Raw genomic sequence first — 18,370 nt, 5'->3', positions numbered from 1 at the left:
TTTCCACTCGCAGATCTTCACCCAAAATACCAAAGGATGTACTCCTGTGAGAAGAGAGCTGAACGTAGGAGGAAGGAATAGGATTTTAAGAAGCAGTGGTGAGCAAGAAAACAGATATGATCTGCATAAAACAGTGAGAAGGTTTCAGGGCTCCTGAAACAGGACAAATGGAATTCTTAAGTTAAAAACTACATAAGGGAATTACACTTTATCAGGCTAATAAAAAGGAGAGGAGAAAAAAGCAGTAATATAAAGCAGTGAATATAGAAAGATGATCCTTATAGTTCACCATTCACAGTAAATATAAGTGACTAACTCATCAAAAACACACATTTTCGGCTCATATTTTTAAAAGAATCTCTTAAAGAAAAACAGTCTTAAATGAGAGAAATGTTGAAATTAAAAACATACCAAATGCTAGTCAAGAGACACCCAAAGTGGATCAAATATATAAGCCTTATTAGGATAAAGATGGCCACTTTATAAGACTTACTTTTGTCAGAAAGGTATAATAATTTTGAACTTAGATGTCTGTGACAGCATGATCTCAAAAATACAAAGCAAAAATGGAAAGAAGGAAAATCTGATAAATCCATAATCACAATGATTTTTAACATCTGTTCACAGAAAGGAATGGCTCAAATACACAGTTAATTTAGTGAACAGGAAAGGGACTTCATATCAAATAATTCAAAGAACACAACTCTTTCCAAAAACACAGAACATTTACATACACTGACCATCAATCAAGACTCAACGTATGCAAATAAATCAATATTACACACAGTGTGTCTTGACTATAATGCCAGTAAATTCCAAGTAAATATTGATAGCCAGATCCCAGTGTGTTTGCTGCAACATATTTGCTATCAGCGGTTCAGTGAGGGAAGGTCAGAAACCAAACTATGCATACGTGGAAACTGACCATCTCTCAGAAGTGGCATGGAGGAGGTCAGAGAGAATTACTTCCCATTTCCTCCACGTACCTACATTGCTATTGACTTATTGTTCATTCATTCAGTACTTGCATGCTGTGTGCCTCCTTGTGAACCTGGCCCTGCACTGGTCCTTGGATGTGCAGAGTTTAAATCTATCAGGAGCACAGTGTTTAGAAAATACGGGCATAGCGACAGCGCTGCCTCCATGTTAACAGAACAGAAACTGGCCTACTGATTGCTTCAGGAAATCCAGGCAAGGCTGATCACAGATCTTCTGACATCTCACTTCTTACTAATGCTTGAAAAATAGGCTGGCACTGTGGCTCACTAGGCTAATCCTCTGCCTTGCGGAGCCGGCACACCAGGTTCTAGTCCTGGTCGGGGCGCCGGATTCTGTCCCGGTTGCCCCTCTTCCAGGCCAGCTCTGTGCTATGGCCCGGGAGTGCAGTGGAGGATGGCCCAAGTGCTTGGGCCCTGCACCCCATGGGAGACCAGGAGAAGCACCTGGCTCCTACTATCGGATCAGCGTGGTGCGCCGGCCGCAGTGGCCATTGGAGGGTGAACCAACGGCAAAAGGAAGACCTTTCTCTCTGTCTCTCTCTCACTGTCCACTCTGCCTGTCAAAAAATAATAAAATAAAAAAAATAAAAATAAATGGGAGCATCAAAGCCACACTCCATACTTATTAACCTGCCCCCTGCCCACATTCACAGCATCCTTTCCCCGTCAGCACCCCTGTGCCTTTCCTCTCACAGCTCCAGCAGAACAAATGCAGGTGGACATTTCTGAACAGCAGTTAACTCCCAGAATCCCCACACGGTCCCACAGAAATAACACAAAATGGAACAGAGGGGAAACACAAAGTTAAACATTGTCTTAGGCCCACTGCCTAACTCCTTTTTGGGGCGGGCCCCTGTTTATTTTCATGGCTGATACAGAGTTCAAGTTCCTTTAGTTCAGTCTCTCGATGGTAGGCTACCTGTACAAGCTGACTCTGAACCTCACTGTAGGTGGGGTTCGTGAAATACCCCATATCTTAAAAGTCACCGATCAGGATTTTTCCATTCTCTGAAGTTTACTGACTTTCAAGAATATCTTTTTAAAGAAAGAACATTTTGAAAACTCGAGGGCAGTCACTAAAATACCATAGACAGGAAGAAAATACCCCAGACAGGAAGAACGTCTATCCAAGACTATTATACTAGGCATGGTCTGCCTGGAACTCAGAAACCACACCAAACACAGAGAGATGATATTACAGGAGATAAGGGATGTTTGACAAATAGCCCAAGAGCGACCACAGCAAAAACAAGGGCAAGAGGAGTTGTTAAGAAAAATCTCAGGCGTTCAGCCACAGCCCCCAGCCTGGCCCTGACTGGACAGGATGTTATTTGTCCCCCATCTGTCAGCTCTGGAAGGCAGTATTCTCCCGTGGTTTTGTAACAAATCTGTTTTGATGGGTCAGGGTGAACACCATCCAAACGTCTAACCAGCTCAGCCCGGGAGCTGGGAGGAAGCAAAACTGCTATGCATGATGCGCTACAGTGGAGAATTCCTGCTTTCCTTATCAGTCTGCATCAGGGTTTCTCAACCTTGCTCCTGTTCACATTGAGGACTAGAAAATTCCTTGTGGTGGGGGTAGGGCTGTCTGACGCATTCTGGGATGTTCAGCAGCAACCTGGCCTCTACTGGGAGACCCCACAGTGGGACGAACCACAGAGATCCCCAGAAGTGCCCAGCGTCCCCTTGGCTGAGTCCCTCATGTAGACTAAAACCAGGTGTCCCCACTTTGCCATTTTCATTATTCACATTAAAAATGCGAATCCACTGGGCTGGCGCTGTGGCACACTAGGTTAATCCTCTGCCTGTGGTGCTGGCATCCCATATGGGTGCCAACTGCTCCACTTCTGATCCAGCTCTCTGCTATGGCCTGGGATAGCAGTGGAAGATGGCCCGAGTGCTTGGGCTCCTGCGCCCACGTGGGAGACCAGGAGGAAGCTCCTTGCTCCTGGCTTCAGATTGGCGCAGCTCCAGCCATTGCAGCCATTTGGAGAGTGAACCAGTGGAAGGAAGACCTTTCTGTCTCTCTCACTGTCTGTAACTCTGTCAAATAAATAAAATCTTTAAAAAAAAAAAAAGTGAATCCATTCTTTTGCTTTTGAAAGGCCTCGGGGAGGTCAGAGGTGCTCTCGCTTAGGCACTTTACATGCACAAAGGGAGACCTGAAGATGCCTAACGCCATTTCTGGCGACCGGCCACTGTGTCCGAGAGGGTCCAGTGCAGCTTTCCCCAGGTTGAACGGAGGAGATGCAAGGCAGGTGGCTTCCTCTTGGTCACCCAGAAGGTCAGCAGCACAGCAAAGGCCCCAGATCTCTAGCGAGGGCTTTTCTTGTGCACTTCCCCATCACCGTGCGACAGTGAACGCCTCGAGAACTACCTTCGGGATGAGATTGACCTTGAAGTGACCTCTGCAGATGTGAAGTCGAGGAGGGGACTCACTTGGTCTGTGACAGAGACTGCGAGGCCTGCTGAGCAGCCAGGGTTCTCAACCATGGGGCCATGGAGACCCCGTTTGTTTAATCAGCAACCGCTCAGTCCGTTTAAAATAGGATTTAATTTCTAAAACGCTGATGGGCACAGCTCCTTTTTGGGAACCTCCCACTTGTGTCAAGTCCTGCTTCTGTGCTGGCTTGGTGTCAGGTTCATGAGCACTTCAGCACCCACGTTCTCCAGACAGGTCCTGATCAAAACCTGCCAGGGGCTCCCTACTGCCAGGTGTCTCCATCTCAGTACTACAGACCTCTGGGGTCCCATAACTGAACACTGTGGATACCTGTCCTGGGCATTGTGGGACATACAGCAGCACCCCTGGCCTCTGGTGGACACCAGATGTGAGAACCGAAAAGCATCTCCATGTATCGCCCGATGTTCCCCAGGTGGCAGAATCGCCTTGATTGAGAACCACTCAGTAGAATGAGAGTTCATATTCTTACACCGCCACTGGTGGGTACTCAGCCCTAACCCTTATCTGCTGAGTGCTGGGATGCACGACCATGGAGCTTCCCTTTCTTATAACTTAGAGAAATGCCCAACTAAAACATACAGTGATCACTAGAACCCTGCTCCTCCAAGCAAAAGCCAAAAGGCCCATTTCACTGGCTTAACGATGCCAGATCGGGCATTTAGTCATTTAGAATAGGCCCTTTGAATGATGTGTCCTTTGGACTAAAGCAATCTCAATAAAAAATTACTCACAGCTGAGCACTCCATGTGGCTCAGTCTCTGGAGTAGATGGTTGACACTTGGGAAGTAGCTCGGCCAAGCCACTTCCCTGGTGCGAGGCCGAAGCAAAGCATGGCCGTAGGGTTTGCGTCAAAGCCCGTTGTCTTCCATGGAGCTCTGCTGCTTTGTAAAGGATATACAATGACACTGTCCCGGCATTTATATTCAGATATGCCAGGAAGGTCAGAATCAGCCTTGAGTCAGGCCTTGTCAGGCAAAGAAACAGCCACCTGTGCGAGGACCTTCTCCAAAACTTACTTCCTCACTTGCCCGCTGAACGCAACTCCTTCAGATAAAAGCATCGTGCTGTTAAGGCTCCAAAAGGTTTCACTGAAAACAGGATTGCCAGGAGCAGGCCTTTGGCACAGTGGTTAGATGCCATGGGCCCCTGGCATCCAATATTGGAGCACATGGGTTCAAATCTTGGCTCCTCCACTTCTGACTCAGCTTCCTGCCAGTGTGCACTCTGGGAGGCAGCAGGTGTCAGCACAAGTACGTGGGTCCCTGCCACCCACTTGGGAGACTAAGAATGGGTTCCAGGCTCCTGGCTTTGGCCAGGTCCGACCTTGGCTGTTGTGAGGCATTTGGGGGGTGAACCTGCAGATGGAAGATCTCTGTCTGTCCCTGTCTCTTTGCCTTTCAAATAAATGAAAAAACAATAATGAAAAAAAAATCCATTGAAACAGGGCTACTAGATTCACTTGGCTGTGACTTTCATGAGTGAATTCTGAAAAGGAACACCTGCTCTCTGTGGAGCACAGTGAATCCCTGGTGAATCTCAGGGTCCCAAGAATAGGTCTTTGAGTGCCTCCCCAGGTTGGTTCGTCAGGATTCGGGGGCTATTTCAAATTAACCCTAACACATATGGTATCAGCAGAAGGTACCCCCTCGAGGAATAAAGAGAAGCTCAAATCTAGAAGGGGTAGGCTGGCCAGTCTCAGATGGGGGGTGCAATGGAAAAACTCAAGGGTCAGGGCCAACAGGAGCAAGAGAGGCCACGCGGGAGGTTTGGGTGAACGTCTGCCGGAGATGAACTGCATTTGCTTCCCAGATTTGCTGAGGGCTAGCCCAGGCTCCCAAATGGCACAGCAGTGATGGGTACCCCCGATGAACTAAAGGGGAAGAGGAGGCCCCCTCCTTGTACCCAGAGAGGTGGGGGTCAGGGGACCACCCAGCTGCAGAATGTCTGGGCCTGCAGTGGTCAACAGTCACACCAGAGTGGCTTCATGAGTTGCTTCAGGCAGAACCCAATGCAAACTGAGGGAGAACTCTGCAGAGCAAGGAGCAGGGGGCACAGCAGACATCCTCAAGGCACCTGGCCGGTGGGTTCCTTTCTTTCACACACCACCAGCTCACTGTCCACACCGCAGGCCTCCGGAAGCCTCCTCCACAGCTAGCTGATTGAGGAATGGGAAGACTGAGGGAGAGAAAAGGTAGGAGGGAGAGAGGCAGAGAGAAGAGGCACGGGATGGGCTGCAGGTGTAGGCCCAGTTCCTGTCTCCTCCTCTTCCTGGGCTCTGGGCAACCCCTGGGCTCTAGGAGCCCCTCCTGTGCAGTGGTGCCTGTCTCGCTTTAGATGGCTTCCAGCAGTGCTACTCCCTGACACTAAGACTTTCTAAGGATTACAGCGGTGGAACCGGGCTACAGGGCGAGGCAGGTGGGAGAGGCTCCTCCTCACAGCCCCTGGGGCGCAGAAACTGCATTTTCTTGCTGCCTACTGTTTCTAACCCTGTTTCTTACAGTCCTGCTTTGAGTGCTCTGCTATCCAGGTTTTAACTGACAGAAATAATTGGAATATTTATGGGCTCCATGTGATAATTCAATACATACATATGGTGTGTAACGACTGGATCAGGGCAAATGAGCATTTCCATCTCCCGATCACTTCTTTGTATCTGAGGCTTTGACCTCCGTGTGGTTCATCATAAAACAGAGGTGGCTGTGGGCTACAGTCTCCCTGCCGCACTGCGGAGCACTAGAGCGCATTCCGCCTCCTGTGCTCTGGCGCCCATTGTCCAGCCTCTCCCGGACCCCTCCCCTCCTTCCCAGTCTCTGCGGACCAGCATTCTCTTCTCTTCTTGAGACCACTGTTTTTTAGCTCCTACATATAAATGAGAACGTGCAGTATTTATCTTTCTGGCCTTGGCTTATTTCACCTAACAGTGTCCTCCAGTCTCATCCATTTTTGCTGTAAATGACAGGATTTCATTCTTTTTATGACCGAGTAGTATCTCACAATGTACAGACTGCACTTTCTTTACCTGCCCATCCACTAGTGGACACCTAGGTCGCTTCCACAGCCTAGCTATTGTGAACAGTGCTGCATTGAGGATGGCAGTACAGAATTCTCTTGGATGCGCTGATTTCCTGTCTTTGCATCTACACCCACAAGTAGCAGGGTGGGGTCATCTGCCAGATCTATTCTTAGTTTTTGGAGAAGCCTCCATGCTGTTCACCACAATGGTTATACTAATCTGCATCCTCATCAACAGTGTGTAAAAGTTCCCCCTTTGGAGTCTTTCAATTTATACTCAGGTGATGAATTTTGCCTTTCCTTGGACCTGTTTCTCTCAGACGTGTTCCTTCCAAAACAGCCTTTTCTGGCTATTGGAGAAAACAAATAAAAACAAGGCCCATGACCATTTCTGAACTCCATTTCTGCCCGGGCCAAAGTGCAGGTGCAGCATCCCCCAGCTGCACTCCCGAGGAGCACACAGTGGAATGAGGATGGACGGGAAGGGGGACAGGCAACTGTAAGCCTGGCAAGAATACAAGTGGGAGCCATGGGCTCATGCAGCATTTTATGAGGTCAGGGAGAAGGAGGGAAGCAGAGGAAGCAGAGATGGCTTGTTCCAAAGCAGACCATCACTAGATCGGTTAAACAAAAAACAATGGGCTGGCGCTGCGGCTCACTAGGCTAATCCTGTGCCTGCGGCGCCAGAACCCTGGGTTCTAGTCCCAGTTGGGGCACCGGTTCTGTCCTGGTTGCTCCTCTTCCAGTCCAGCTCTCTGCTGTGGCCTGGGAAGGCAGTGGAGGATGGCCCAGGTGCTTGGGCCCTGCACCCACATGGGAGACCAGGAGGAAGCATCCGGCTCCTGGCTTCGGATGGGTGCAGCGTGCCGGCCGTAGCAGCCATTTGGGTGGGTGAACCAACGGAAGGAAGATCTTTCTTTCTAACTCTGCCTGTCCAAAAAAAAAAAAAAAAAAAAAAAAGGCAATGGCAGGAACACACATCGGGAGTGAACCAGAAGATGGAGAAGGTGCGGGGATATTCTGCACAGGCTCACTAGCAGTAGCGGCAAGACACATCCTCTGCCTTGGGAACTTGAACCTGGCCCCCAGGATGGGACAGGTAGGCACATTAGAAGGAGCAGGCCGTAGCACACACATGACGGGCTCACTGTGAGGACAGGAAAGGGTCAGTAGGGAAAGGGTCGGTAGGGCAACAAACTCACTTATGTCCAACGGGGGCACTTGGGAGAGTCACCACTCAGCATGCTGGGACACCTGGGCTAAGCCAGAGCACAAGCCCCCTGCACGTAGAAGATGCGGGGGAGCGCACATGGCCAGCATCACTGGCCAGGTGGGACATGAGCGCGGGCCTCATGCGTCCTGAGAGTGTCTCCATCTCTCCTGCACAGCCTAATGACCCTGCCAAGGGCCCTCTGCTGTAGTGTTCTGCTCTCACTGTCTGGAAACCCTTATTAATTCTTTAACAAGGAGCCCGTATTTTCATTTTTCACTACCCCCATCCCCAATACTTAGCCAGCCTTTGCTTAGCCACATACATTAACGTGAACTGAAGCCCATGTCGTCAAGCTGATTAGAAAACACAGGCTCTACACCAGAGTGTGCCACGCACACAGATACTTCTGCTCTACAGAGTGCAAGGTCGCCACCTGTTTTACAAAGATGTTCAGCGCTCCTACCGCACCTTTTTTTTTTTTTTTTTTTTTTTGACAGGCAGAATGGACAGTGAGAGAGACAGAGAGAAAGGTCTTCCTTTGCCATTGGTTCACCCTCTAATGGCCGCCGCGGCTGGCGTGCTGCGGCCGGCGCACAACGCTGATCGGAAGGCAGGAGCCAGGTGCCTCCTCCTGGTCTCCATGGGGTGCAGGGCCCAAGCACTTGGGCCATCCTCCACTACCTTCCCAGGCCACAGCAGAGGGCTGGCCTGGAAGAGGGGCAACTGGGACAGATTCTGGTGCCCCGACTGCCTGTTGAGCCGCGGTGCTAGCCCCGCACCTCTTTCTATGCAGAAATGTTTGTCAGATGTGAAATGAATAATGACTGCATTCTATCACCTTCTATCACCACAATGGAACACTGATACGGAAAAAAAAAAATCAATAAGAACTTTGCTTTCAGGAAACCAAATCAGGAGTGATGGAGATTAGCAGTGGTGCCTGGACCCAGAGATTGATGCTTAGAAACAACCAGATCCCAGCATGCTTTGCAGCCCTTGCTTAAATGGCAAGCTTAAACTCACAGCACTGATGATGTGTTATTGGGGGGGGGGCTGGATACCTTCCCATTGAAGGCTCCTGAAAACATTAAAGTCCCCCTCATGGGTTGCACTGTCTCTCTCCTCCCTCTCCCATAGGTGTGGTGTTCAAGTCCTAGTCCTTGATGACTGCACATGTGACCTTATTGGAAACAGGATCATTGAGCAAACAATTCAGATGCAGTCATTTTGGATTAGGGTGGGCCTTTAATACAACCATCGTCTCTGAGCAGACATGGACACAGAGAAGGTGGCGCCAGGAAGATGAAGGCAGAGGTGAGAGTGATGAGTGCACGAGCCAAAGACTCCAAGGATGGCCAGCGGCCACCAGAACCCAGAAGGACACATGGTCCAGCTCCTGTCTCAGTGCGTCCAGAGGCAGCATGCCCTCCTGACACCTTGGTTTTTGACTTCTGGCCCCCAAACCTGGTCACCTCTGTGGTCTCTGGTCCTGGCACCGTTAGGAACTCACTGAGTCCTCATAGAAGTAAAGTACTTTTTAAAATCTCGGGGAAGGGGCTGGTGCGATGGTGCAGCAGATAAAGCTGCCAGCTGCAGTGCCGGCATCCCATATGGGCACCGGTTCAAGTCCTGGCTGCTCCACTTGCAATTCAGCTCTCTGCTGATGTGCCTGGGAAATCAAATGAGGATAGCTCAAGTGCTTGGGTCCATGCACCCACGTGGGAGATCCAGAAGAAACTCCAGACTCCGGGCTTTGGATTGGCCCAGCTCCAGCCATTGTGACTTTTTGGGGCAGTGAACAAGCAGATGGAGACCTCTCTCTCTCTTTCTCTCTCTCTCTCGGCCGCTGCCTCTCTAACTCCGCCTTTCAAATAAATAAGTGAATCTTTGAAAAAAGATTAAAAACATTACAAAATTGGGGAACATGTGGGAAATCTAAAAACATCTAAATCACTCATTTACATTTTAAATCCATGAGGAAAACATAAGCCAGCGTCAGCTGCATGATAAAACACCTTCAGAAGTAACACAGGGCCGGCCCCATGGCTCAATAGGCTAATCCTCCACCTTGCGGCGCCGGCACACCGGGTTCTAGTCCCAGTCGGGGCGCTGGATTCTGTCCTGGTTGCCCCTCTTCCAGGCCAGCTCTCTGCTGTGGCCAGGGAGTGCAGTGGAGGAGGATGGCCCAGGTGCTTGGGCCCTGCATCCGCATGGGAGACCAGGAGGAGGCACCTGGCTCCTGCCTTCGGATCAGCGCAGTGCGCCGGCCGCAGCGTGCCGGCCGCAGCGGCCATTGGAGGGTGAACCAACGGCAAAAAGGGAGACCTTTCTCTCTGTCTCTCTCTCTCACACTGTCTCATTTTGCATGACATCTAGTTAATGAGAGAGGAAGAGAGAGATGGCAGAAGACAGACACGGGGACGCGAGGGCACAGTCAGAACGTCAAGAAAGCTGAGCACAGAGGTGCAGGAAAGGTGGCGGGAACAAAACAGATGAGGAATAAATACATCAATACACGTGGATAGCCAATGGATACTTCGTAGACACCAGAGACTCGGGAAATGACTGATGTGTGTTCCTTAAGCCTCATGACAATCCCATTACACAGAGGAAGAAACAGCCCGCAGCAGCACTAAGCCAGCCACAGCTGTCTCATCCCTGTGCTGGCAGGGAAGGTGACAGTTATGTCACAGATGTGAAAGACTTGATTAACAGAGTGGTCTCTGTCTTGAGCAACAGTTTTCATTGGTGAGAGGAGTCGATTTCAGCATTCCTGTAACACACTCCTCTGGGTGCCTAGTAGGCACAGGTAACCCCAGGAAACTCAGGTTTTAGATGAAGCCAATGTCGCATTAGCCTGCAGTGCTGAAAAGCACATACCTCCTGCATAAAAGGAGGCAGGACCGTGCCGTGCTTCCCAGGGCTGCGTGTGGGCTTTCCCCAGACAGGCTGTGTTTGGGACGCAAGTGCAGTGAACGCCCTCAGGAGCAGTGATGGGGGACTGAATGACAGGAGTGCCAGGAGCTGCCTCTCATTCCTCCTGCCCAGCTTTCTGGGTAGAGCAAAAACAGTCCTGTCTGGGGCAAAAAAATCTTGCTGTGGGGTGAGGCGCTGAGCTCCACTGGTAGATTTGAATCTCAGTTTGGAGGTCCCTGGGCTGGAGCTCAGACAGGGCCTAGCAAGGCCTATTTCCTGATAGGCACGAAAATGAGATCGTGTGAGGCTGAGGCCGGCATTGTGGAAGAGCAGGTTAGGCTGCTCCACTTCCAATCCAGCTCCTTGCTAATGCACCTGAGAAAGCAGCAGAAGATGGCCCGAGTGCTTGGGCCCCTGCCACCCATGTGGGAGACCTGGATGGAGTTCCCAGCTCTTGGTTTGAGCCTGGCCCAGTCCTGGCCATTGCTGCCATTTCCAGTGCATGGAAGATCTCTCTGTGTCTCTCCTTCTCCTCTTCTCTCTATTGCTCTGCCTTTCAAACAGCAAAATCTTAGAAAATGTGGTCATGTGTTCTTTTTATTGAGCACATACTCTGTGCCATGCACATTACACCCTTGAACAGTAACCCTGATCACAAATCAAGGTTTCAGAATAAGGCCCGTGAGGAGGCCGCATGAACACAAAGCTAATGCTGAAATAAGGCACTAAACCAAATTCCAAGCAACTGGCAGGGGCCTTTGATAAGAGGTTGCTTTCTTCAGTTCGTTCAGTGGCTTGTTACTAAAAACCCCATTTTATTTATAGCACAGGCCGCCTTTGCGAATGTTCCTCCAAAGACCCGCAGTGTTCCCAACTGCAGTTAGCTGGGGGTGAGGAGAGGGTGGAAGGGACAGGGAATGCCAGAGGGAACGCCCACCCCAGCCACTCGAGCTCTGGGACAGTGGCACCAGCCGTACCATTGAAAGCCACCAGCCACGCCAGGGTGCGCTCAGTGTCAAAGACATCTATTTAAAACTGGGGAGGGAGAGGGTCCTGTCTGGTCTGTGCATTCTTCACAGATGACTTAGGCATTCTCTGCTTTTCCCTCTCTCAAGGGCTGCCAAGTCTGGAGTGATCACACCGGATAGATACTGAGTTTTCAAGGAAACATTTAAAACGCTAGTGTTTCTCACTGATAAATATTTCACATGTCATGTTAGCAACACTGTCACTGAAGAAAAGACGATTTAACCAGCTTTTTTTGTGTGTGTGTGTGTGCTAAAGTGTCCTAAGCTTAATTTCCCACTCAGAGATCTTAAGATAAAAGATACTGACAATAGTTTTCAAAACGCCAATCCACAAAACATACTCACGTGTTTTTAACACAAGCTCAGACATAATCTACACAAGAAATCAGTCAAAAGTTTGCAGGAAATGCACGTTACAGAAAAACTAGGCATGGATTCCAAAATGTTTTGCACCGAAAATAACTTATCTTTTAAGTCCATTTCCCATGAGCTTTTTGAATGTGCTTGCCCATTGAGAAGATGCTCCATGCAAACGTACGAAGGTAGCGCCCAATTGCAACAGGGATGTCCAAGAGGAAGGACAACGATGCACAAGTCCAAGAAGATGCATTTTATCATGCAGGGTAGTGAGCCCTGAGGACCCAGCAGAAGGCAGGGACTGCTGTTGCCTTAAGGCAAAAATATTTAATGATGGTGCAACAGATAACAGAAAAGAGAAAGGAAATATAAAGGATTTTTAGGCTTCAAATTAGACCTGTCACTATTCCGTCATGGGAGAAATAGCAAGAGCCTTGCACAGAAGAATTGCCTGTAATGCAATTCTTCACCCTCATGCTAATTCTGTAAGGCTCCATACTTCTCCTCGGTGCAATTATAGCATGCAAATGGTGGGTCTGCTGGCTTTCTAAAAACAGAAGCAGCGAGGCAGACCAAAGGCGAGCGTGTGTTTAATGGATGCACATTTGTCCTTTGGAAGGACTGGAAAGCAACAGAAGAAAAGCACCTTCCTGGTCACCTCTGGCAAAAGTTCTCTGATTGCAACACTGTCTTGGGCACTGGACCCAAAGGAAAGCAGTTTTTTAAAAAGCAGGCAGTTCCCATTGTTGCCTCCCCTGCTGATTCTTTCCTTTCTGGATCCTGCAGCTCCACCCTCTCCAACTTCCAAAGAGTTAGCCCATTTGCTGGGGTAAAACTTTTTTTTTAATTTAATTTTTATTTTATTTTTTTGACAGGCAGAGCGGACAGTGAGAGAGAGAGAGACAGAGAGAAAGGTCTTCCTTTGCCGTTGGTTCACCTTCCAATGGCCGCCGCGGCTGGCGCACCGCGTTGATCTGATGGCAGGAGCCAGGTGTTTCTCCTGGTCTCCTATGCGGGTGCAGGGCCCAAGGACTTGGGCCATCCTCCACTGCACTCCCTGGCCACAGCAGAGAGCTGGCCTGGAAGAGGGGCAACTGGGACAGAATCCGGCGCCCCGACCGGGACTAGAACCCGGTGTGCCGGCGCCGCAAGGTGGAGGATTAGCATAGTGAGCCGCGGCGCTGGCCATGGGGTAAAACTTTTAAGTCGGCCCCCCCCCCCCCCCAAGAGCATTTCCAGCCAGGCAGCCCCTTCCAGCCCTTCTTGGAAAACACAGGAGATTAAAGGAAACAGGCCAGGATTTGACAGCAGAGTCGTTACAAGTGCAGGTCTGAGTATAAACACACAGGGAAGGATCCACCAGCACTCCCTCCAGGCTCCTAGATCTTTTTGTTTGGTCTGATGAGCAGGGTCAAGCTTGTCGAGGCTACCCAAGGATGCCCCCACCACCACCACCCCCACTCCACAGCACAGACAAAAGCTACTGGATGGGATCTACTTGTCATTGCTTTCTCAGCTGTCCACGCAGAAATGAAGGAGTGGCATCCCTGAAGTTGGACAAAAAGCAGAATGTGACACGGGCAACTGTTGTCCCCCAGGGGAGATGGCAATGGTCAGCACCGCCGGCTCCCCAGCAGGGCTCTAAGCACCTCCCGCTGGGCACGCTCTGCCCTCTCTCAAGGTGCAGGGGAGGGTTTTGAGGATCTCTGCCGACCCAGAGAAGGGGTCTGCAGGCACAAGCTTCCCCCCTGTTGCTTTTCGAGGTGTCTTGTGATTGGGGTAGGGGGAAGCCTGCAGCCAAACATGGGGCACAAAGGAGCTGGCTCCCAGAGACCAGAGACCGTCACAAACCTCCCCTGGCCACAAGGACAGACACCCCGGTTTGCTTACCTTAAAGTTGTGTGTCTTCTCATAGTTGAAGTGGTTGTCGTTGTGTGTGAGGGCGGCCCTTCGGACCAGGGAGGAGATCTGCGAACAGGCAAAGAGTTTGAGAGGGGGCCAAAGCAAGCTGCCCCTGACGCCCACCTTCACCCCCAAGGCCACGGCCAGCAGCTCCTGCCGCTTCCGGCCCTGCTTGGACTTCCGGACCACAGCACACTTTTTCTCGTTTTCCGGCCACACTTCCTGGGAGAACATCGTGCCTGCAGAGCCGGAGCCTCCCCTGCGGAGCTCGGGAAGGTCTCAAGGCTGTTAGGTTTTTTCTTTTTTTGAGCTGCAGCTAATGTCAGGCAGCAGATTTGAGGCAGCTGTGTCCTGCGTGCAGCGGCCTCCGGCATGTGACCTGGAAGGACCGCTTGCAGGGATGGAGGGGGCTCCGCTCCAGAATAAGGCCGGGCCTGTTTTGTGCTCTCGCTGTAGGCCGACGTGTGCGGGGAACAATAGCACGCATTCATGTGCCAGCAACCCCCAGGAGCCTACCCAGTCGGCCACTGAGCATCCAGGGAGCAGGAGCAGCAGCTTTATTTGTCCTGTCCCAGCACGTTGCAAAGGAGAGCTCACTCCCTCTCTCCTTAATGGCATCTCTCTCTCTCTCTCTCTCTCTCTCTCTCTCTCTCTCTCTCTCTCTCTCACACACACTCACACACACACACACACACACACACACACACACACACACACACACGCTGGCCAGCTCCAATGTTCAAAGTCTGAGGCTGCATCCAATTATTCTGGGGTTCTGAACCCCATCCTGGGCTGAACTCCAGCAGATTAAGCCTTTAAACCCAGATGATTGTTTCATCTTAAAGGGATAAAGCCTGCATCTCTTTTGCAAAATCAGCCCAGCACTTGAAAGCTGGATTTTTATTCTTATGCATGCATTAAATTGGAACCGTCTGAGTACTGAAGGGGGTAGCAGAGAAGAGCTGAGCAGTTTGGCTCTGAGTTCTACAGTCCAAGTTGCAAAAATAAGAGGCAGGGTGTCTTGCTCCCCAGTGCCTCCTCACCCCTCGCCTTCCACACCCCCTAACTCACACAGACGGGACAGTTCCTTAGCTACACCCAAAACATCATGGTTGCTTGTAAGTAAAACATTTCCAGTGACCTGAGCCCAAGGCTCCCCAAATGCCTTTTTGCTCTTGACAGCATCATCAGATGGGTGGGACTTGCAGGGAGAATAGTTTTTGGCCTCAGGTCTCCCTGTTCACGGAAGTGGGGGAGTCATGATGCCTTGGGGGTACTCCTGATCTGTCAGTGAAATTTCATGTGGCTAAGGCCAGGCAGGAAGATCAAGGCTTTAGGGACCAGAAAGCGAGAACAGTGGAGATGGCAGGGCCATTGTGGAGCGGGAAGGTCCCTGAACTCCATCTTGTCCTCTGCTGGGTCGTCGCCTATGTCTCAGTAGAGCCCCTCCAAGCCCTGTGGGATGTGGACAGGACCCACTTATGTGTGAGTCCCTGCTTCCTGCATTTCTCTGCTATTTCTATTTGGCTCCCATTTCCTCTTACTACCTTCAATAAAATAATAATTCTTACGTCGCACTATTGGGCACAATGACATCTGTCGTTCCAGATGAACTAAGAATGTGTTCAACGCACGTACTCATTGGATCTTCAGTGCCTGGGACTGAGAAGTGAGACGTGCACCCCCATTCTCCAGATGCAGCAACTGAGGCACTGAGAGGTACAGTAATGTGCCTGAGGACATGCAGCCAGTTTAAGCAGCAGAACCAGGACTAGATCACAAGGCACCTGCCAGCACCCTGTTCCCCAAGTACCCTGCTATGCCGCTATGGGCAGCCAGATCCTTCAGCTGAAGTATGAGGGCACCTCAATGACCTCATGCAAAATGGAATTACAAGGTAAGTTTATCTCGGTGCAAAACATAATTTGAGATCCATATATACAATGAATCTTCAAATAGTTCACGGAAATACATACTACGAAAAAAAAAAACAATGTATTTTAAATTGTTTCTGCTCCAATATAAGCTTATCATTTCACTCCATTTTTCATGAACTTTCTGAGGTTTCCTTATCTTAGTTATATGCTCCCCACCCCCACCAACATTCTTGCCTCATAACTCTGTTATCAACCCAGTTCTTACACGAAATTACAGTGTCCTAACCCAGGCCCCACTCCCACTCCAAGCTCAGAAAATGCCAGAGCTTCCTGCGACTTAGCTGTGTCCCGGCACTTTGGGCTTTTCACCAGCAGGTCCCCACGTCTCTGCCTCGTCTCCTCCACTCCCCTCCACAATCCTGCTTCTCCGACATCGTCAGCTTCCTACCTCAGTAGCTCGGTAGGTCTGTCTTCTAGAACATTCCAACATTATGTCAGCCTGTCTGCATTTTCACGCACATTCACATGAGATCTAGCTCAACTGCTTTTCCCCCAGAAAGACTTCTCCAAACTCCTGACGGGAGGCAAACAGCCTCCACTGAAATCCCAGAGCTGGGAAGCCACTTTCCTGATCACACTGGCCACTTTCTGCCTTGTACTGAAGTGATTTCTAATAGGTCATACCCTCCTGTCACTCTGAGAACTCATTGTGACACGCTCTGTGCCTAACTCACCTTTGTCTCTGCCTGGGTCTGGCCAGATCCTGGTCACAGGGGGCATAAGTTTCCGGAGAGCACTTGTACGTAGGGGAAGCCAGAGCTACAGAGGAAGGTGTGCACAGGTGACTGCTGGTGGGGGGAGGGGGGGTCCCCTGCTACATCCTAGGCTCACCCGTCCCTAGGCTACAACTTCCAGATGTGAACCTCTAAGAGGCTGTTCCCACTCTGGGCTCCAGCAGACTCTGTAGCCCTCCTTCCTGCTGTCCAAGTCTGGAAAGACCACTGCCAACCTTAGGGAGGTGTGGGAGCCCTTAGCAGGGCTTCCCGCCTGTAGCCTAAAGGGGAACTGGTGGAGAAGAGGAATGAGCAGCAGTAAAAGTCTTTATCCACACCTTCACTGCTAACAAATCAAGAGACCTTCTGACAACCAGCCAGTCATTTCCTGTAAGAACAAATTCTGGATCTAGGCGAGACTAATTATATGAATACACAGTTTTAGAATCTGATATACACCTGCTATAAATGGACAGTGGGCCAAAGGATCCCCTTTTTGGGGCATGAGTGGTTGAATACAAGATTTCATATTTTCTCTTGTGTCTTGTGTCACTTCTTATTTCTATTTGTGACAGTGAATTCTTATTCACATATTCACTCAGTAGAACTGACCCAAACAAAGACACATTGAGACATGTGCAGGAACCACACACTGTTGCCTTAAGATGAGCATTATAATAATGTGAGCATTAGTAATGTGGTGACCTCAGATCACCCTCTTGGTAAAGGATATTGATGACAAAGGTCCCCTCCTGAATAAGCCACTCCCACAGAGCTCTTCTTCATCTGGGCCACTCAAGGGGGTGTGGACCTTGGTATCCCTTGCACCCACAATGTCTATTATAGTGTTCTCCATACACAGTGGGCATCCAGTACTTTTGCTGGTACTCTTTTTCTAACATGATTCCTATCTGACCTATAATTCTCAATATACACACCCTTGAGATGAAGTCCACTTGCCTACCTGCTGCTCTGTTTAGACCAAGGATTCTCAGGGGCTCCTAACCGTTTCTTGTAGGACCTGCCGTGTGCATTTTTGGACGTTTTCTGGCAAGTTTTGCCTCTGCTCACTGGATGCCAGTCAAGGCCCCATCATGGTGCTAATCAGAAGGGTCTCCAGATGTTGCCAAATATTCCCTGGGGCCCCGGATGAGAATACCTGGGTTAAATTAATAAGAAATATTGACCGCACACTTACTACAAAGCCAGATATTGTGGTAATCACTTCACACATTTTGACTCCCTTGAGATTTATAACTCTAGGAGGCAGGTACTGTTGTGATTATTCTCATTTTACAGATGGGGAAATAACTGAGTCAATTTAGGCCAAGGTCACCCAATCCATAAGTGGTAGAGTGTACATACAACTAACTAGATGTATACACCTTCCAATCCCCTAGAACAAGTTTCCTTTCTTATTCTAGTATACTATACAGAACATAAAATGTAGCATTTTCATGTGTGTCATTCTCCGGCATTCTGCAGCCATCACTAGCCCCAGAGGTTTCATTATCCCAAGACGAAACCATGTACCCATCGGCAGTCACTCCCCAGTTCCCTGCTTCCCCCAGCCCATGGCAAGCTCCAGTCTGTGTTCTCTTTATGAATTTGCCAATTCTGAGTGTTTTAAATGAAAACGATCATACAACACATGGCCTTCTGTGTCGAGTGTCTTTCATCTTGCATATTTTCTGGGTTCAGGCACAGGTAGCGTGTGTCAGTACTTATTGCTGAGTAACCATCCATTTATAGGTACACAGCACATTTTGTTGATATCTTTAACATCTGATGGACTTTTTGATTGTCTTTACCTTTTGGCTACTACACGTG

General features: G+C 49.7%; 1 protein-coding gene and 1 long non-coding RNA gene across 5 annotated transcripts in view; one reads left to right on the top strand and one right to left on the bottom strand.

Annotated features, from left to right (window-relative positions):
• CHN2 (chimerin 2) overlaps positions 1–18,370 on the bottom strand; it is a 286,463-nt gene that overhangs the window by 20,397 nt on the left and 247,696 nt on the right. For all 3 annotated transcript variants that reach the window (XM_089316070.1, XM_070059690.2, XM_089316069.1), the window contains one exon: positions 13,879–13,956. In XM_089316070.1, the coding sequence (XP_089172196.1) occupies positions 13,879–13,956 (78 nt within the window). The remainder of the gene's footprint in view (positions 1–13,878; positions 13,957–18,370) is intronic.
• The window catches only part of LOC127492660 (uncharacterized), a 73,975-nt gene that overhangs the window by 53,130 nt on the left and 2,475 nt on the right, over positions 1–18,370 (top strand). For both annotated transcript variants that reach the window (XR_016222991.1, XR_016222990.1), the window contains exon 3: positions 15,499–15,787. This is a non-coding gene — a long non-coding RNA (uncharacterized LOC127492660). The remainder of the gene's footprint in view (positions 1–15,498; positions 15,788–18,370) is intronic.

The sequence above is a fragment of the Oryctolagus cuniculus genome, chromosome 16, assembly GCF_051225735.1.
Source record: "Oryctolagus cuniculus isolate XC-2025 breed Fujian yellow rabbit chromosome 16, ASM5122573v1, whole genome shotgun sequence".
Lineage (NCBI taxonomy): Eukaryota > Metazoa > Chordata > Mammalia > Lagomorpha > Leporidae > Oryctolagus > Oryctolagus cuniculus.
Note: the sequence above shows the minus strand (reverse complement) of the source record. Positions and strands in the feature narration are given on the sequence as shown.